Below are 21136 nucleotides of genomic sequence, written 5' to 3' on the forward strand. Positions count from 1 at the left end.
CCTCCAGCCCCCCCTCCTTGTCCTGGTCCTCCCCGTGGGTTGTACATATCCTTCTCCCTCTTGTGTTTCTCATATCTCTCTGCCATGAGCACCAGCTCCTCAGGAACGTCCTGCAACAGGATTCACATTGATTACATGCACTAAACTATGGCTTGCTAAATATATAATTAAATCTATTTGGAAAAATTGATGACATTACAAATACTTCCTTCTTGATAACACTTCATCTCAGCTGTCAGGTTGCTAATACAACTTGGAGAGTAAGCATTCTTTTCTGATTTAGTGCCTTAGAGCCATGAACAGCAGGGAACAATATTTTTATTCCTTTCAAATAAAGATTTTTATCTCCCAAGACATTTTGTGTTTGTGTGTCTCATGAAGTGAAACCCATTACAGGATACAATGGCTTATTCATTAAGAACCTAAAATCCTATTAGACTCTTGTGAAATCACAATAAAAGATATACTCATGTACATGCCTGAACTTTCTATCATACACATTGTAGTTGATATGTTGATATAAAATGTGTGCTAACCTGTCCTGCTCGCTCCAAGATGGGAATCAGTTCAGGGGCCATCCTCCAGTTCTCTCTTGTTACCAGGGTAACAGCTGCACCTGAACGTCTGGAACATTAACACATCAACATCACAAACTAACCCAAGAACAGCTAGATGCTGGCAGTGAATTTCAATCTTGTGACCCCAGGAAAATGTACATGCACAGAGCCTTACCCAGCTCGGCCAGTGCGGCCCACACGATGAACGTACTCCTCTATGTTACGGGGGAAGTCATAGTTAAAGACATGTGTTATGTCATGGACATCCAACCCTCGAGATGCTAGGTCTGTGGCGACCAGGATGCGAACTCGACCTGGGAAATACATTAAACACTTATTTAATCTGTGGGAAGTTTGATCCCTGAGCTTACGCTTGTGGTTGCTCGTAGGCTTCAAGGTAAGAGCACCAGCTAACCACCAGATCTTCAAAAGCAACATTTCTTTCTTGTTACGTACTCTCTTTAAAGTCCTTGAGGGCTTCCTCGCGGTCACACTGCTCACGGTCACCATGGAGACTTTGCACAGACAGACCCTGCAGACACATGTCACTGGACAGGTCATCAGCCCTGAGATTGCATGCAAATAGAGACACAAACATAAACATGGGACACTGTTGTCTGTGTATGTGGTATGCGCTGCCTATGTAATTGTGTGGTTAACTCTGGTATTTACCAGGAACTGTGGGTTTAGCTAAAAACCACAATTTACAAGCCCTATGTTAGTGACCGACTTCCCACTTACACAAGCTTCTTGCCAACAAAGATGAGGACTTTATCCTGGGGCAGCATGTTTCTGATGAAGTCAAACACGTAGGACTTTTTCTCATCTTCATGGACGATCAGCACTGTTTGCTGCACTGTGTTAACTGCCTAAGGGAAACACAGGAAGTGTTCCAGCTGTGAACACACGGCATCATCTTCAAAGAGGCATTAAACTTAAAAAAAAAAATTACACACACAGTTTTTCTAGCAGCAGAGACATGACGGAGACACAGACAGTATGTGTCCAGTATTCAGTTGGTGGTATATACAAACATCAAGTACCTGGTCATCACATCAATATACATATATTTATGTCCACCTACTGCCAAATCCAGGGTGCCCACATAAACCATCATGGGATTCTTTAGGTAGGATTTGGCCAATCGTCTCACCCCAGTGGGCCAGGTGGCACTGAAACATGGGAGTTTATGGAAAAATTTTGTGCATTTTCAATTCTATGGTGTACATCCTAAAACATTTCAAAGAACATCCCTATAGCACCTCTGTGTGTAGACAGATACTTTATTTATCCCTTAGGGGAAATTCATGTGTCCATTAGCTCATTGTTGATAATAATAATAACAGTTAATAATAAATAAACAATAATAATTCAATAAGTCTACTTCCTTTGGCTGAGTTATTGTATAGCTTATGTGTTACAAACTAAATTAATGGAGGTATTGAATTTGCTTTAAAAAGTTTGCATTATCTATTGTATAATCTTCCTTTCCTTCAAGAAAATGTAGATCAACTATACAAAGTTGTGACACAGGAACTTTTCTCTGTAGACAGTGAATCTCCAAACTGTGGATGAGCATTGACCAACAATGCTCATGGTCTGAAATACTTTGTGCCTGGGACTGCATCCGTACTTGTGTCCTGTTGTCATGTTCATTGATCATGTGATGACAAACAAGTGATCCATGCGACTTGACTTGTACCTAGTCATGACAGTCTGTCGGTCTGGGCGAATGTCCAAAAGAATCTTCATAATCTGAGGTTCAAAGCCCATATCTAGCATACGATCAGCCTCGTCCAGCACCTGTTACCGATGATCAGAGCAGTTATTAAAAAAACAACCAAGCACAACATTTAAGAAAGAAAAGCTATTGCTACTCTGCACCTAAGACCCAAGTAGAGTGAGGCACTCATGTTGCTATTCTTAGGAGTGCGATTCCCACTGGGGTGAGCAGTGCTGAAATGTGTATATATTATAAGGCACTTAAAAAAAACGAACTATTATACTATTATGGCCAGTGAACCACCCCATCATGCTTCTCACATAAAAACAAACATGCACAGACAAACACCTGACCAAGTAGGTGATGGAGCGAAGACTGATGAGCTCGTTCATCTGTAGATCATTGAGTCGGCCTGGTGTGGCGATCACTATGTCCACCCCGCCCTTCACCAGGTTGATCTGGCCTCTCCTATCCCCTCCGCCATAGATGCAGACACTGAGAGAAGGTACAGAGGGAACAGTCATGATCATGTTGCCTCTACACTGCAATTAATTACTGGTTCAAAGCTCATCCTTAATGACTTATAATATAAGACTGCTGGACCTTTTGTAGCCCTTATAACGGTACTTGTTGCACTCAGTTTCAATCTGCAGGGCCAGCTCTCTGGTGGGAGTCAGCACCAACATGCCCGGACCACTGCGCTTAGCCCTGGGTCTAGGAAGGAATGAGAACATAAAGACTTTGACAGTCAATCAAGCACAACTGAAAGAAATTAAAGGAAAGAATAATTTCACTGTTTGGAAAAATTGCACATTAGGCATTTTGACACATAAAAGGAAAGATAATATGCCAAGTGAGGAACAGGTCCTGTACTCACACAGGCTGTCCGTCCATGTGGATGAACCCTGGCAGCAGGTAGGCCAGGGTTTTCCCTGTTCCCGTCTGAGCGATGGCTATCAGGTCCTCCCCGCTCAGCAACACTGGCCATGCCTGAGACTGGCGAAGAAACAAACAAAAACATTGCAATACATTTATACAAAGATTTAAGCAACACAGATGCAAAAACCACAAGTAGTGAAAGACTGACTGACCAAGTAACTGCTTCGATAATATGTTGTATGTGTGCGTTACAAAATTAAAAGAATGCAAAAATAACTATTCAACTACCAAAAACAATCCAGACACAATTAAGGAAGATGGGAACACCATTTTAAGTAGGTAACATGATTACCCTAAATATGAGTTATGTTCTTAAAGAGTATCTTTCCTTGAAGTGAGACCATAGGACCAAGTACAAAATGATGATGTTTAAGTCATAACAGCATTTAAGAACAACATTTTGGGAAATATACTTTCAAACAGATGGATGGGAACAATCAATACAACTCAGGTCTGTAGGTTTAATGACAGAGCAGGAGTCTGGGCGTGTTTAGTCTGATGTAGAAATAATAACATGACGCAGAGGGAAACATCCAGCCTGTCTCAACACAAATTAACATTTACTATAACTCCAAAACTTCAGTAGTTGCACAAGGTTTCACCTGTTCATTACAAATTAATGATTTAGGAGGAAGTCACAGGTTGGAGCCAGTTCTTGATGAACAGCCACAAAAACATTTTCCACAGACCTTGTTAGTACAGATACCAATCTAAACGCATTGCACCAGCAGGTATTACTAAAAATGGAGAGTGGATCAAAGCCAAGGGTGGGGCAGCACACCAGCAGACCGCATGATTACAGCATGTTTGTCAACCTGTAACTGCATTACACAGAACCGGCTGTGCAGCTACATGAAAACACAGGCCACTGGTTTTACATTCCATCGGACCAAGCCTCTTATTGAGAAATGAAAGTTAAATCAGAAAGAGATGCTGCAGTTTCATTTCTCCTAGCAGCTTACTCTGACACAGGTGAGCAACGTTTCCCGTCTGTGAGGCCCTGGAAAACTTAGGAAAATGCCCACAAACCGGCCTAAAATACACTAGAATTATATGTATATTGATCCAATGTGACACCTGTGGTTTACATTGAGGTATTATAGAGATACATGCCTGAATGTTTTAAACAGGTTTGACTTCTGTAGCATAGGTTCATTAAGTATGGGGATGAAACAATGGGGTGTTACAGCCACTACAATGACCTACAGTTTGTCTCATGTTATGTGACGGGAACCGATGATTAATAATCACAATAATGCTACATCCGCCCCTCCTTCCTGAGCAGTCTCTAATGTAGCATCTCTTGTCTTTTGTGACACTGTCACTGACTCAGCACCTTGCCTGTCTGCATTCCCTCCGTCTTTTGATCCAATGAAAACTAATATGACAGAACTCATTTGACTTTACGGTAATTGCACATTCAGTGACACGTGTACTGTTGAGTGTCTGAGAACTTTAAGTTAGGGAAGCGAGGTTGCAGCACACACTGTTTCTTATCTGTAATTCTTTGTGATCCTTTCTTTACTTGATAGGTCAAAATTTGTCGGGAAAACAATTTTTTTTTTAAGTATATCTTTCCCAGGAGTGGTTGATTGTATGGTTGTAGATATTCAGCCCAGAAGGATCAATTTAAAAAAGTTCTACTGGAAATCATTGTCATCAATAACCTGCACTCAGTACAATCATTGTATGTGACCTAACTAATAATGGCTGGAGGCGAGAAATGTAAAGATATAAAACTGTAAAAAATATTAATTGTAATATATTACATTTTCAGGACAAATTTAAGTCGCCCTTTTGTTTTCATGTAACACACCAGAATTTGCTCTGAACTATTCATTTTTACATCTCTGTTGCAGCCAGTTAAGTGATTAAGCAGGTAACAGGAGGTTTCATAGGATTACCAAAAGAATATAAAAAATGTCCTTTCATTTCTGCTTTTTGGGAAGACTATTACCACAGAATTTAAAGAAGAAAAAAAAGGGCTCAATATTTCCCGTCAAGGCTTCCGTTCATGTGGGTATTTCCAAATATGGATCTTTGTAAATGGAGGGGATTGCCGGCAGCAAACAGACACAACGAACAGGACAGGTCACTACAGGTGCAACCTTTAACCACACACAGTGACACACATGGAAATTTCTGTTCCAATATAAGAGCCAAGTTGCTGATTTAACAGTAATCAAAAACAACTCATGATCCATTTTACATGACAGATGTTTAGGTATCTCCCTGGTTGACCAGAAAATACATTAACAAAGTCATTTCAAGTAATTCTATTTTTATTTCTGAGCAACACTTTGTGCCATTTTCTTTTAGTACAACCCATGAGAAAGAGCATTGCACCTTTCAGGTAATTTTCTTTTTGCCTCAGGGGAAAAAAAGCTGCCTTTTACAGATTCAAAGAACGGTATACGCACGCCCACTAGGTAATTTAGAACAGCCAGATTTGATTTTTGTCAATATATTTACCCATAGCACGATAAATCACAATATATATTTGCCCAGACGCTACGCTCATACCTGGATGGGGGTTGGTTTGACAAAGCCAACACGTTCAATATTTTGCATGATCTCTGGATAAAGCTCAAAGGCCTCCAGGAAAGTGCGACAGGGATTGGGGATGGGCCGCTTCTCCCCTTCCTCCTTCAGGTCGTCCACAAAGATATTGTTATTCTCCTTCCTGTGGAAAAAAAATATAACACAAACATAAACATGGAGGAAGTTAAAGTGGTTGATTCCAAACCACACTGCCAAGCAAGACAAAGACAAATATGAAATGTATTTAGCTAAAATTTATGTTTCAGAAACCACATTTTCTCCATTTTATGCAGCATTCCAAAAACCACATGAAAATGAACTGTACAGTGTGTGCCGTTTCTTTTTCTTCCTTGTTTACAAATTGGACAAAGAGTATTTATTTCGAAATAAGAATCCAAAGCATTCTCAACTGTTATGGAGTTGTAATGGAAAAAAAAAAATCCTACAAGAAACATTTAAGGGAAAAACGTTGGTTGTAGAAATCAGGAAAAATTGAAGGTTTGAGGTTTTGCCTGTCAATGAATTCCATAGTCATGTTGTCAAGCTGTGGTTCATAGCCATTGTTATTACCTATTCTATCATTAACTATGGGATATAGCATTTGACTCTGCAACTACAAATCTCATAATAGTTTCGATGTAATACTGGTGTTTAGCAGATAATATAATGTGAACTGGTACTTTCTTTATTAAACATGCAAGGAACAAAATGTGATAAAAAGACAACGCTGTGAAATTTACCTCCATTCACTGACTTCCTCTGCTGTGAGCATGGATACACACTCTGCCTCAATGTAAAACTTCTTCTTCAAGGGTGGGAGGTCTGAAGGAAGTTGCAAATATTACAGAAATAATTTAAAGCCTTGGATGAGGCATATTCATTTTTACAAACAAAGTTCTTGTTTTATATCACAAGAATAAACTCATCATCATAAACTGGTAACAACAAACAAGTACAGACAAAGAGAGAGTTAAAAGCAGTGGTCATAACATGACAGGATTGTTTAATTCCCATTGCATCTTTAATTTATAGTTGTTTATTTTCAAATCCATTGTGCGGCACAAGGGCCAAATAATGACCACATCACTGTCCAAATACTTCCGGGCTGCAGTTTAAGTATATTAGTGACAATACATGAGCCCTCACCCTTCCACTTGAGCTCTTCATACTTGTCCTTGTTCTCCCGGATGCTGTTCCAGTCTATGGATATGCGGGCTGGGGCGGCATTGGCAGCCTGTATTGCTGAAGCAGACCAGACAGAGCCATTGCTTCCTCCATCACCGACTCCTCCATACTCTCTCGCCCTTCCAGGACCTGAGAAACACATCAGTATGTGGCAGGAGATTTGTGTTCATTTTAACATTGCAGTACAGTAGTGTATCAGCAAGTAACTGAAAGTAACAGAACTTTATGTTAATATTTTTGGGACAAAAGATCGATGTAGAAATAAACAGGTCATAAGCACGCGTCTACTTTGCTAGAAGACTTTGATTTGAGTCATAACTTCGATTAAGACAAAGTGTCAGTATTCATCTCACTTCATTATCTCTTATTCCAGCAAATGTGGCTGTCCAGTTGATTGACAAACTGCAGAAGCACTGAAGTTGAAGCAAGGTTGTAAAATGTCAGCTAAAGTGGAAAGGGTGTGTTCAGAGTACATAAAGTGCTAACTGTGAAAACTCAGTAATAGCTGCAAGAAGCTGAAGTGTTAGCTGAAATGTAAATGCTTAAACCAGTTGAACTGTGAGGTAAAGTGAAAACGGTGTTAGTGTCACTTCAAGTGTAACCACTGAAGGGAGTTGAAGTGTCAGCTGAAGAATATAATTTACAGTATCAATCAATTGTTCCCAAGACTCAAATTTCTTTGGCACAACTGAACTCATATTCCTCTGTCCATGGAAGTGGAGGACAAAAAAACTTACACAAAACATTTCTCTAACTTAACTGGATTTTTCATTCTGTTTAAACTCCATTCTGTGTGGCCATGTTAACACTATTTGCTTATGAATCACTAAGGTCCTGGTCACAAAAGAAAATTATAAAGAATTCCCTCACATAGAGCACAATTTTTACCTGAGGCTGATTTATAACACTGAATGTAAAAGTTAGATCCTTCCACGGACACAAAAGGGATTCATATTAAAATGTGAAACATTTGGAATGATACTTCTTAGGATCTGGCAAATGCAAACTGATGTTTTCCTTGAGACACAAAACTGCCAGGAATCCTTTTAGGATCAAGAGCAAGATTTTCTAGAAAAAATACTTTGTACCATTGTGAAATCGAGAGCTGCCATCTGCCACCAAGTCTTTGATCATCTCCTTGGCCTTCTGCTGGGCAGCAGAGGACCCAAAGATGACCACCTCGCCTTCATAGTCTCCTTTGTTTATCTAAAAAAGAACAGCTCAGTTATACACAGGGCATAAAACGAACATCCTTTAGGTACACACTCTAACCACAGTACCTGTGCATCCAAAACTTCTTGAGCAACACTTGCTATGTTTAGCAAAGGATACAGGGCTGTACCAAAGCAGAAGTTTGCAGCATTTATCAGCTGATTGGTATTTTGAAAATGTATAGGGTAAGTTTACAGCTAATAATAAAAATTAATTTACAATAGTAACCAACTGCTGCAATTGGAGAAGTTAGACAATGAGAAATGCTGCTTTCTTGCATTGTGCAGGTATTTTTTCCGTGGTTGCTGCCCCTCACCAGCAATTTATTTATAGATGTGCTGTTGTTTTGATATTAACATTAGTTAACATACCTTGATTCTCGCACCTGTGCTCTCTTCAAGTTCACGAATTTTGGCTCCTCCACGACCTTTAACAGAATTAAAATGTATTCAAAGTCTGACCAAAGTCTCTCCACGGCAACAGGAGCAATGTGTGTACAAAACACCGCCACAGATAGAACCGCTAACTACCGCCCGCTGATTTAGCATAGCTAGCTAACAGCGAAGTCAAGTTAAACTTAGCTAACACTGCAACGCGTGCCTCCAAAACTAACAATTTTTGCTTTAGAGACCTACCTATTACCCTCCCAACTGAAGCATTTTCCACGGTGATAATTACAGGCGGGGAAGAGTCTGACATTTCATCACGAAAGGGCCGTCGTCCCGGGCCTCCACGATCTGAGCCCGGGGATAACGCACGGCCTTGGCCTCCACCTCTCCGACTTTTGTACTGGCCGTTACGATCGGCTCCCCCCTCTCCTGAAGCCCCAAATCTGGTTCCACTTCTTACACCAAAAGATATATTCCCCTGTTGACGGTCATCACACGGTGATTTCCATTCAACCGGAACATATTTAGTGGCAGGGTTCTGGATAGCGGTGCCGTCCTCGTTGTACTCCTCTTCCCAGTCAGACATTTTTAAATTGTCACCCACCTGGCTGCTTCTTCCCGAACTACAATTAACCGTTAAATTGTCAATCACGACTCCGCCTTCACTTCCTCTCCGTAAGCTCCTACTTCCGAAATTGTAACTTTTGGATTTACATTTTGACCGGAATTTGTTGAATATCGTATTAATTCATATAGACGGGGCAATTCATTACAAACGAAAATTCTAAGTTTAGCACAAAAAAAGGCAGAGAGTATAGCCAAAAATCAAAATATATCATACACAATTACCATAGGACCACGAGAGGAAGCAGGGATAGGTGAAGAGATGATAAGGGGAGTGAAAAGCTAAATTTAAGAACCAATTTTTAATTTTTAAAGTGAAAAAGCCTTTGTGGATGGATTTGCATTTTACACACAATGAGTTTGAGCCAAACTTCCTGCCAGACTGAACGAAAATTGACTTGTATCACTCGGCCAGCCACTTTCGGAAAACACGTGATCGCCTACTGAGGACGCCGTTTCCACTTTTCAAAGTAAGAGCATGCAGTCTCTATGAGCAGTTTTATTTCCCCAAATACTCGGCGACAAGGTTGTAAGAAATTAAGTGATAGGACCTGGTTAAGGTCTATAATAGTATGGCTGTTGGTGTTGATATTTGTTTTAAGAAATTAACTATTGCAATTCTATTGTTCATTGTTAATATGTATAGACTAAACTAACGTTAACTACTACTAAACCGGCACCTGTTGCCAGGTTGACAGTAAACATTCATGTTGCATACTGAGGGAATGAAAGCAGGATGCTGGGTTTTGTGCACTGTGATGCTGATGAAGATGCATTGTAAATAGACCACATTCCATACCCATCCCACCTGTAAAGAGATAACTGGTGTCATTTCTTTATCATTGAGTTTATTGTCATCACAGAAAACATGTTTATTCAGAAAGAATAAATGAAAAATCATCATGCAAACATACACTATACAAAAAGAGGTCACAGTAAATGTGCATTTAATGACATTTTAGAGGTTTGTTTTTTTTTGACAGATCAATCAGTTAGACATACAGTGGATTGTCATTGTCCAATCAGATTCTGGGGTAAAAATAGGATCTAAATTCTACTTGTAACTTCAGTGTCACACACTTTGTGGGAATTCTGAGCACCAAGTTTTACACAGTTTTCTTTGCTTTGTACCTGTACACAGACTGACAGAAGCACTTTGACAGTGTCTTTGTGTTACCTCATCACTAATGTCATTCGTTCAGATTTAAAATCAATCTTTTTTTTTTTACAAATACAAATCCCTTCTACACATGCACAATTTCTTCACATGTAAATTTCCTCACATGTTGAATTTCTCCTGCAGATTTATTTTAAAGATTTACAAAGTTTAATTTACAGCTACATTTGGAATTATTTGTGAACAAAATCCTTTGACCCTAATTTGAGCCCATACAGGTATGGGGTGCAGTCATGCCAATGACTTACCATTTCTTGCTGGTTGTGGAGGACCACAGGTGGGTTCTGGTATCCTATGAAAACACATAATTATACTAAATACAATGACTTTCCATTGCAGGGCAAACCAGGACAATTTAGGCAGCTCTTTGCAAAACAGTATTTAAAAACATTTTTACTTAAAACTTAAAATTTCACTTACTATTATTAACTCAGACAGGTGCAAGTTATGCAGGAAGCTTCCATCAGTTTCAAAAAAGGTGGCCGCACACAGCTCCAACTGCAGGTACTGTTAAGAGGAATCCTAGAAAGATTTTTAAAAAGTTAGTGTTTTGTAATTGTACTGTCATTGTCCAATCAGATTCAGGGATAAAAAACATATACATACAAAAACATGGTCAAAATTTGTATTTGTAACTGTAGTGTCACACACTGTGTGGGAACAATGAGCGCTATTCTGATATAATGTGTGTACCGTGTTAGTACACACATATTAACAATACTTAACAGTACTTCATCTTTCAGTGTCTTTGTGTAACCTCACCACTGATATCGCTTGTGCACAGATTTCAATCAAATCATCTTTTTAAAAACAAGGACATTTTAAGCAGCTGTTCATAATATAATACTGAGAATAATTTATTTTTACTTAAAATTAGTTCAAGCACAAGCAAAGCTGACATTTAAAAGTAAAGCTACATGTTCTTTGCCCACAGAGCATATTGACTTACTCAGTTTTCACACTTAACGTAAAACCAAGACATTGAGCCTTATAAGAAACCGCTTAGGCCAAAACTGAATACTTCACTTGCACATACTACTAATATACTGGTTCTAAGCACTTGCACATATATGTATACTATCATACATATACAGTTATGCATGTATATACATAGAAATATATATTGTATATACAAATATATATTCAGTATGTATGTGCATGTGGGTTTTAGTGTGTATGTATTTGTGAGCATGAGTATGTATGTATGTATCCAGTAGGCACCACACTTTAACCGGAAGTTGCTGCCACAAGGTGACACACCAAGAACCAATAAACATAAAAGAAGAACTAAAGACACAGGTGGGGGCAAAATTCATTATGGTGGTCAACAGTGCAGCTCAGGCTGAAGCTTGCTAGGGTTCGAAAATAAAATTAATTTAAAAATGTGCTACTTTGGCTCTAATGCTTAGTGAGCAGAGCTGTGTGTCTTAGGTTTAACAGACATCGCTGAAGATTTGATAAACATCAACATCTCTACACTAAAGTTACAACACCACCACGCACTGATAAACAAACTCACCTGTTGGTCCAAGCCACACCAAGCAAGAGACAAAGAGAGGGAGAGAGAAGCTATCGCTAATTGCTAAGCTAAAGTAACTAGCAGATCTGATTAGCATGTGTAAGTGTATCAGTAAGATGGTGCAGTGGGCCGGACACTGCCTTCCGGATAGATACAGTCATGATTTCCTTTACTCAAATGTTGTTAAACGTTTGAGTTTGGATATTTTACATTCAGGCAAGTAGATGTTGCACTGTTCACATGAAGCATCAAGACATTAACATTTTCTTAAACCACTTTGCTGGGACTTACCTTCGGTACCTAGCAGTTGATTTTCGTCGAGCAAAGATGAAATAACAGCCTGGGTATTTTTAGTCTTTCACTTACTGAGAATAAACTGTACACAGAGCCAGGTTTCAGTGCAGTGCGGCCATGATGGTTTTGGCGTCTTATATGAAGCATTGTTGGCGCGCTTTCCTCCCAGTCCCCGTCTGCGGTCCGTCTGTGAAAGCTGCCCGCTGCGGTGTGTTTGGGTTCCTCCCTATGGTTCCCCCCTGCACGCCCCGTTTCTTGTTCACCTGACTTCCGATATTGTCACAGGTTTGAAAAGTTTCTGTGTTTGTTTGTTCCCCAGTTTACTTTTCTTATCCTGCTGTTATTAATGTTATCCTGTGAAAGACTCGGCAGGGTCTGGGACGAGAGATCCAGTTTAAGTGCGATTGAACCAAGTGGTAACCTCCAAGGCTGAAAAATGAAGCCAACACGGAAGTACCAAAAACTGCATTTCTTCGAATGACCGCTTGAGGCTGGCTCCAAAAGCGAGTCAATCCCCATAGACCCCCATGTTAAAATGTCTAATTTTACAGCAGAAATAAAAAATATTTACAGCCTGTTACAAAAAACATTTTGGTAATTTCCTGCTTCGTGACAACTGTGCGGGGGTGATTTTTTTTTATATAACTCACCTGTTTACATTTTATTAAGGCTTAAAGTTATGGAGAATTGAGGGCGTGCCACTTTGAGTGACAGGTTCGGCTGAGTGAGATACTGGCAAGATGGCGACGACGGAACGACCCACTGAGCATCAAACCCGCTCTTCAGAAAACCTATGGGTGACGTCACGGAGACTACGTCCCTCTTTATTTACAGTCTACGGGTGGGACTCCTGGGTTGGACTCGTGGCTCAAAACGAGTCCAATAACTGACAACATGAAGTCCAGAAAGAAATTCAAGTTACTAATAAATAATCACACAACAACAAAAAGTCATAGGCTCGCTTTCATCAATCAGGCTACTGAAGATATATAGGTAAAAATGACTTTGAGCCACTAAATTACCGCACTAACCCTAAAATCTACAGTAGCTGTGTGGAGGTACTCCACACAGGTTTCATTCGGATTTTGAGTTGGATATAAAGCATAAGATTTGAAACACTAATTTTTGGTGTAAGAAATTACACAAACATTTTATGGCCTCAGAGCACCAGGGCCCCATTCATTGTTATAGAGCAAAATGGGATGACATTGCACATTTTAAGGTTTCTTTGGTTTCTAACGATAGAGGAGAGTGCTGCATGTTCATAAATATTCACCAATCTGTTCTGGGGCACAGGAATAAGAAACGTGAATTCTTATAAAAGGGTTGGGTTCTCCTTTAAATACACAATCCATGATTATGGCACAGTGTTCCATCCTCAAAGCAGCTGGTGCAGAAAAATAACAGACTAAAATTATCAATATTAAAGTCTTAGAAGCCTATTGGGGACTTTATAAAGATGATCGTGTAAACTAGAAAATGAAAATGTAATCCCGTGACAGCATTGTAATTTTTCACAGACATATGTGTTCTAGGATTACACTGGATTTGACTTTATGAATATGAGCAAAGTCAGGAGAAGCAGTCAGCAAGTTCCATTTGAAAGTTTTTAATCTTTTCCTTGGAGTCGGTCATTCAGGTGCAACTGGTTACAGCTGAGAGGTTATATTTCCACAAATAAAAGAAAGCATACATACAGGTCAAATTCTATCATATTATGTTGAATAAAGCAACAGACAATTCTAAATCAAAATCAGTACATCAATACTTTCTCACTCTAAATATATAATCATATGAGAACAAACCAAGGAGATTAGATGTACTACTTAACAACAAAATAAAACAATTTGAGGAAATGTAGTGAAATGAACTCACTCAACGCACTCAGGAACAAAGGTGAAATGACAGAGGGAACCAGCTCAGCTGAAGGGCAAACAGAGAATGAGCTCAGGACACAGAACAAAGAACACTCAAGGCACCTGTGTGAGCTGCCCAGCCAGCACACCTGTTCTCCTGCTGCTCTTAAGTCCAGCAATGTAAAGACAATTAAAAAGAAAATGCAGTAATTCAATTTGCATTTTTATTTTCTCATACTCATGTGGGCGTTCTATGACCATATCAAAATTAAAATTAAAAAACTGTTGACAGTTAATTTCTAAAGACTTAACCTGATCTACAGGGACAATATTCAAATAGAATACACAAACGGAGCCCACAGTCCATTGCATTTACATTTACATGTCGCTACGCTCTTTTGGGGTCAAAATGAAAATGAAAATGCAATCTGTCAGACCTCTCATCAAGGCAGGTCATCAGTTAAGACATCACTTCCTTGTCACTTGTTTGTCTGTGTGGGGCAGTGGTAGTGGCTCATTTTAGCGGGGCATAAATCACACAAAGATGCACTGTGATTTAGTGTTACTGTAAACTTTGTGTCAAAACTTTCAGAGCAGTTGAACAGCTTCTCCTCACTCTGTGTGATGTCACTCACTCTTGCTGTGAACATTCCTAAGAGAATAAGATATGTATTTAATATTTTTAAATCTTCAGTTTATAATCAGAAATGTTAACACTCTTTTTGTTTTATATTTTCTTTGAGTGGAGGACATTTCCAGAGAGAGATGAATGGAGCTGAGAGAGTGAGAGAAGAAGACAAGAGAAGGAAAGGAGAACAGAGGGATCTGGTGTAGATCAAATAAAAGACTATGATAATATTACAGTGCATGTCCATGTTGTTTATGCTATTCCCTAGAAATTAAATATTATTGAGTAAATGTTTTTTTGTTGGCCTAATATTCAGTTCAGAGACATTGAAGACATTTACTTGGCCTTCTTGTGGATCCACGTCTGCTCAGTTAGAGCAGCACATTTTATTATGGTCTGGATTTAAATGCAGATTTGTCATCTAAACATTAAATCTGTGCACCAGCATAGTGCAACAAAAATACGTGTCAAGATTAGTGATGCTGTTTGAGTTAAATTCTTTCCCCACCCATGTCATGTAAATTCAAAATAGTAATATCAGACTATTTTTGCCTCTTTTTATGTGGCAGTAATGAAAATTAATCATTGTCAAAATGTGTTGTGTTGTGGTTTCAGAATGATGGAGACAGAGAACAATTAGATTCAAAATATGATGAAGGCTCTGGATGATTTCTTTTTTTCGGGGGGGGGGGCATTTCCCCAAATGATGTACAAATGGCTTGATACAGTAAATAGTGCATGCAGCTGCTGTGAATGGGGGCAAAAATTCCCCAGGGGAGCATGTCCCCTGAATATAAAGTGAAGTTGGGGTTAAGCCCCAAATGTTTACAACGTCTGGCTCCGCCCCTGCACAATAGTCTTTACACTGTTAGCCACCACCCTGAAAATATAAAATCCTCATTCCCCAAAGGCAACATGACATTGTGACTTTTTAGCCATGCTAACTTTTACTTGCTTGATGAGTTTGCTTACTAAAGAAGACACAAAATCCAAAACATTTTAGTTAATTCGTACTTTATTAATGAATAATAAAATTATTTTTGCATTTCTCATCCAGAGAACATAATGTGCACTTTAATAAATTAATTTCAAAGAAATAATAATGTTAACATTATCAAGCTTTAAGGCCAGTTGTGTAATAAATTACTGTTCAAGCAGTAGAGAAATGGTATTGTTAGCCATCAAAGCCATATAAAGTCTGTGGCTAAAGCTACATGACTTAAGTGAACTGGATGCCCACCTCAAAATGAGCAGTCTGACTTCGGCTATACAGTATGCCATAGGCTGTAGGCAAACTAGACCTTTGTAGCCCTGTGGAGAAAAAATAAAATAATTTTCATTTGCAAGAAAGGCACCCTTAAGCAATTTACAGATTGCAAAAATGAGCATGTTTTATATGAGGAATAATCCATCCAATTTCCCAACTGGCTACTGGTCCATGGGCTCTCCTCATTATTGTTCGATCTTGCTCCAAAGTAAATGACAGTTTTGGTTGGCCTCTTCTCACATGCAGCAAAACTCAAGAACTGCAACAAATCTATCCAATAATAAGCATTAAACTACCATGTCACATTTTCAGGCTCCTCAAACTCACTAAAAACAACTGTGCTTTCATGTTGATAATATATTATACCAGAAAAACTCCTGCATGGGCTGTAGAGTATTTCAAAATCAACCTACAAGTGTTTACAATTGTCATTTGTTAGAAGATAATACTTGTTATATTCTACTACAGAACATTAATTTGCTAAGCAATGCACTTACTCACCATTCAAAACAAAGGGAATATAACTGAAAATAATGATGAATAAAGTTTGTCATTAACACATTAAAAAACATTTTTAAGACAGCTGTGACTATGTACCCCTTAAGACGTAAACGTGCAAAAACAAATTGAAATGGCTGACAAAAATTAAGATGGCTGCCATATTTTTGTGCATAATTCTCATCCAAGAGCAGTCAACCCATCTACAAGCAGGATAGCAATGAAAACAATGCTCCTGTTAAGTGTAGTGTTAGGGAAGTGTCATATAAGACACCTGCAGCACACCATTTTTCATTAATTGGCCAGTGAAAACGTAACTTCTCTACATGAATATGGGCGAAATGCAACCAAAATATAAATGGCCACAGTTATTTTTAAACTTATTTAAGAAAAAACCCTAAATGGTTAAATATTGAAATTATGATTGATGTGGTGAGGAGGAAGTGCATGCACATTCAAAAACCAAAATCCTGTGAAATTATAGATACAGTTTTGGGGGGGCATGAGGCCATAAAACAGCCAAATTGTACTCTCAGTCTCAGGTCAGATTTTAGTTCATCCAGTTTGTCTCCTACCAATGTTGCTCTGGATAACAGCATTCAACTTTTCAGCTGAATGCTGAAACTGCTGAGGTCACAGAGAATATCACTGAGGACTTTTCTCGTCTCATTCTCTCTTTTATTATGTGAATATATCACATTTTCTGACATTGTTAGCAGCAGAATGGGCACATGGATAAAGTAACATATGCATACTAGATCAACAGCACTGCATGTTGGGACACCGTGGGACATGGTGTATTGTTACCACGGGTTCCTCAGGTGAAACTGACCTGCTGTGTTAAAAATGGAGTCTGTGCACTGCACATTTTGCCCTGTAACACCACACTACACCGGAGTGGGAGGAGGGAATAAGGTCAGTTCAGCAGCCTTGATGCATGATGCAACCAGCACCCAGTAAAAAGGTAGGGATTGTCAAAAAACAAACATTAAATGGCCTTGTGCATTATAACAATTAATAGTAAGTGGGTTATCCATATAATTGGAAGCACAGGTTTGTAACTGCTATGAAATTAGTTCAAATTAGAATATAATAATGTTCATATAGGCAGACTTTGTTTGTACCTTTGTGTTCAAAGTTTGGAGGAAACATTACTTTGACATGCAAAAGGGCATCCAGGCCCCCAGCGAGAGTGTGACTGCTCTTGATTTAAGTATTGCAGCAGCTTAGACATGCAGCATCTCATGCTTGGCTGAGAAAGCCCACTCAATAATCCTATTGCAATTCAGCATTCAGACCATTAGCAACTACCTCACTAGGATACCGTCCAAACAGAGTGGGACACGGTCCAACGCTTGTCTTGAGTGACTGCTGATAGGCCATTTTCCCAATAGGCTTGCTGCATCCAAATTTACTGACAACCTGCCGACAGATGACACACAGCAACCATATAAACATCGACTAACATTTCTGTGGCTGCAGGAAATGAACAGAATGAGATGCTTGTAGTCTGAACACATGCTAAGGGTCTGACCTTTAACTCTTTTTTATAATTCATCTATTCCCATTACACCAGGCCTCACCTAATCAACATAATTCTCCTTTCATTCGTTTGTTCAGAAACAGTCCATGCAGTGATATGTATGAAAGAATAAGTAAAAGATGACATTTTACATTTGCCAAAGACAGACATTGACTACGGAGAGTGAGCGACTCTCCTTTTCTTCCAAGAAAGTCTCTGGACACAAGCACTTGTATGAAAAAAATAAGTCAAAAAGTCAGTCTCAGCTCTTTATCAAGTTGGCTCCTCTCAGATAACTCTGTGGTCGGTGGTCATGTGTGACATTTGTGTGTATTTGTGTGTGTGAAAGAGTGTGGGTGTGTGTGTGTGTGTGCATGTATCTGCTCTGCACTGGTTTCACCACATCAAGAAAGAAATGGTTGACCTATAATTTCGCAGTGGCTTATTCAAGTGTCAGCTATACTTTTTTTTGTGACTTAACCAGTTTTGGCTGTGATAGCATTATACAGTATTTTCTTCTGTTTTTATTCGTTTAATTGTCAGTGTCAGCACCAATCAGATTATATATCCTTTAATTTCTACAATGAAAAGTTAAGACTCCTGCTTCTTTCAGTGATGAGCCCAAACTAGGTCACTAGCTCACAGCTCTTCTTGTGATGAACCAAATGATCTGATTTGCATCTACACTCTAATGTCTAGTAGGCAGGTGTCAAACATTCCCTCCTTGTTCTTCATTTAAAATAAAACTCAATTTTTTTATCTATTTATCAGCATCCTTTTTTTGTAACGCATGATCTTGAATATGAAAAACATCAACTTGTTTGTATAAAATTAATAAAATTACCCTTTCTCCACATCGTTAGAAAAAGGGCAAATCTATTTCTCTTAAAGGAAGGTTATTTGCATTCGTGTATTGTTTGTGTATTTTGTCTTACATGAATTTGGCCACTTGCATACATATTTTATACATCCTTATACATTTGATGTCTTTTCTTTTTTCGAAGCCCATAAAAAGTGTATAGCATGTATGAAAGTGGACATAATCATGTTTGACAAAATATAAAAACACTGTTTGTCCACATACAAAGAATTAAATCGTACAATTTGAAACATAATCCGTTTAGTGTCCTTTAAAAATACTTTAAAATTGGCTTCCCCAACAATGGTGTGTACATACAGTATGCGAGAGTGTGTGTCAGTGTGTGTGTGTCAGTGTGTGTGTGTGTGTGTGTGTGTGTGTGTGTGTAGTTATGCCAGCTGTATGTGTGGGGACTGACTGAGAAACTCGGAGTTTCCCTTAGGTCCAGAGGCCGCCTCGTCCACAGTCTGTAAAAGGTCGGAGGGGCTGCTGTCAGGTCCCTGGGACAGGAAGTTGAAATGTTCTTCCGCTGGCTCTAGCTTGCACTCACTAATGAAGAGTTCTGTTCCGTCCCAGTTGCTAAGGTCACCGTGGGCGTTGCCACGTTCGCTACCGTTGCTGCTGCTGCTGTTGCTGTTGTTGAGACCAGGGGCACGGCTGGTCAAAGGCTGGCTGAGATTGTGCACGGAGAGGGATTTCCCGAGACCGCCTTCCCAGTCTGAAGGTCTCTCGTCCGGGCTAGATGAAAGCAGCAGCAGGGGGTTAACCTCCAGGCTCATGTGCCTCCTCCAGACCCCCTCAGATTTCAAGGCAGGCTTCTCCCGCAGCTGAACCCCTCCCTGGACAGAGCCTGCCTCACTGTCCCCTTCCTGGTCAGCATTCACACTGGATCCCACGACAGAGGGGCCCAGGCTCTTTTTGTCTGCTGTCACTCCGTCCGTCAGATCATCTGGGATGGAGTCAGCGGGGCATCGGAGGTGGGAGGGGTGCACCATGGGCGGTAGCTGGAGGGTGAAACCCCCAGTTGAGGGAGGTGGGGGTGGCAGGTCAGGGAAGTGTGCTCTTTTGGAGGTGCCATTGGGGGTGACCAAGGTTGGGTAGGGGCTATCGGGTGGTAGCAGGGGTGATGGGGAGAGTGAGGCTGTGGACGGGGGGTAAGAGGGAGGTGCTGAGTCTGGGGGACCATCGTCATCAGCGGGTGCCAGGATGAGCCGCAGGCCTTTGGGGTTGGCACTAAGCGAGCGGCATAAGCCCCCGCTGTTATCTCCTCCGCCTCGAACCGGATCACCTCCCTGGGGCGAGGGGAGATCCCTGCCAATGATGGAGGTCTGGTAGTCCGAGCTGCGATGCCGTTGGCTGTCCAGCTCAAACAGAGGCAGGGAGGAGAGAGTGAGTGCTGACGAGCCTTTCTGCAGAACTTGGCGATAAACGTCCAGCAAAGAGTCCAGCTTTGACTCGATGGACGTTACCTGGGGGCAAAAGCAAAGGGTCACAGAGTGAGAACATGGAGGCAGGCAAAGAGAGAGAGCAAGCAAGAGAGTGAAGAATAAAGGGCCACTGAGCATTTTTATTGACCTCTATCTTCAAACATGGAATTTTCAGTAACATTGACAGATCTCTGGCAGTTGTTTCCAAAGCAGATGTCAGACTGGAAAGTTGACTTTTAAGAGCCAGACAAGTCAGTACCTGGCAAAATAATTCCTGAGTCACTGTTATTGATCAACCAACCTTTGCATCAGCCCTTTGCAGATATATCATTAATATTATAGGGTAATAAAATCTTCCAAATCCATTTTTAAAGCTTAGTGCTGATGTAGTTTTTCCCTTTACTGATTTGTTTTTCTAAACTCACCTGTCTCTCCACCTTACATACACGTCCCAGCATGCTCATGCCCTCCAGAGAGTCTCCATCTGGGTTCAGCTTGTCCCTCATCTTTTTATCCACAGGTATCTGGCCTTTTCCCAGGATCTGATCCACCCTGATACACGCACACACACAGACACACTTGTGTTAAAGTATTAGAAAATGATGACATTGTAATATGAGTAGGCACCCGAGCTTCATTTCAGGTTATCCCAAGTCAGATCCCAAGTCAGGCAACACACCTAAAGCAACATGAGGATGTTAAGATGAGAGTTAGTAAAACACACGGCACACATGGCCTGGCTGTATCAGTGCTGTTATTTGAAAACCCTGTATCTCCAAAATGTCAGATTACAGGAACAAAGAAAAACTACATTTTCAGATTAGATTTCACACAGTATGTAGTTTGCATGGGTTTCATGGGCTCTTGAACTTGAAGGGTGAAAAAAATAATGTGAAAACCACATTTCCAAAAGTATAAG

The 21136-nt window shown here is 40.0% G+C and overlaps 2 protein-coding genes across 4 annotated transcripts in view; both read right to left on the minus strand.

Annotated features, from left to right (window-relative positions):
• ddx43 (DEAD (Asp-Glu-Ala-Asp) box polypeptide 43) overlaps positions 1 to 10104 on the minus strand; it is a 10722-nt gene extending 618 nt beyond the window's left edge. Inside the window, 16 exon segments of the mRNA XM_023415748.2 lie at positions 1 to 110; positions 537 to 624; positions 733 to 871; positions 1014 to 1123; positions 1299 to 1426; positions 1642 to 1729; positions 2260 to 2360; positions 2634 to 2775; positions 2884 to 2994; positions 3158 to 3276; positions 5743 to 5902; positions 6501 to 6582; positions 6907 to 7074; positions 8034 to 8151; positions 8529 to 8584; positions 8793 to 10104. The exon segment at positions 1 to 110 is cut by the window's left edge and continues 10 nt beyond it. Of these exon segments, the coding sequence (XP_023271516.2) occupies positions 1 to 110; positions 537 to 624; positions 733 to 871; positions 1014 to 1123; positions 1299 to 1426; positions 1642 to 1729; positions 2260 to 2360; positions 2634 to 2775; positions 2884 to 2994; positions 3158 to 3276; positions 5743 to 5902; positions 6501 to 6582; positions 6907 to 7074; positions 8034 to 8151; positions 8529 to 8584; positions 8793 to 9132 (2060 nt within the window). The 5' untranslated portion in view covers positions 9133 to 10104.
• Positions 10105 to 13753: 3649 nt separating this feature from the next.
• Positions 13754 to 21136, minus strand: part of kcnq5a (potassium voltage-gated channel, KQT-like subfamily, member 5a) — a 96522-nt gene continuing 89139 nt past the window's right edge. For all 3 annotated transcript variants that reach the window (XM_023415740.2, XM_023415743.2, XM_087176471.1), the window contains 2 exons: positions 20643 to 20769; positions 13754 to 20259 (listed from right to left, as the gene is read on the minus strand). In XM_023415740.2, the coding sequence (XP_023271508.1) occupies positions 19180 to 20259; positions 20643 to 20769 (1207 nt within the window). In that variant the 3' untranslated portion in view covers positions 13754 to 19179. The remainder of the gene's footprint in view (positions 20260 to 20642; positions 20770 to 21136) is intronic.

Source organism: Seriola lalandi, unplaced genomic scaffold (assembly GCF_002814215.2).
Source record: "Seriola lalandi dorsalis isolate HSWRI2012SDOR001 ecotype SW California unplaced genomic scaffold, Sedor1 jcf7180002054556, whole genome shotgun sequence".
NCBI classification, from domain to species: Eukaryota; Metazoa; Chordata; class Actinopteri; order Carangiformes; family Carangidae; genus Seriola; species Seriola lalandi.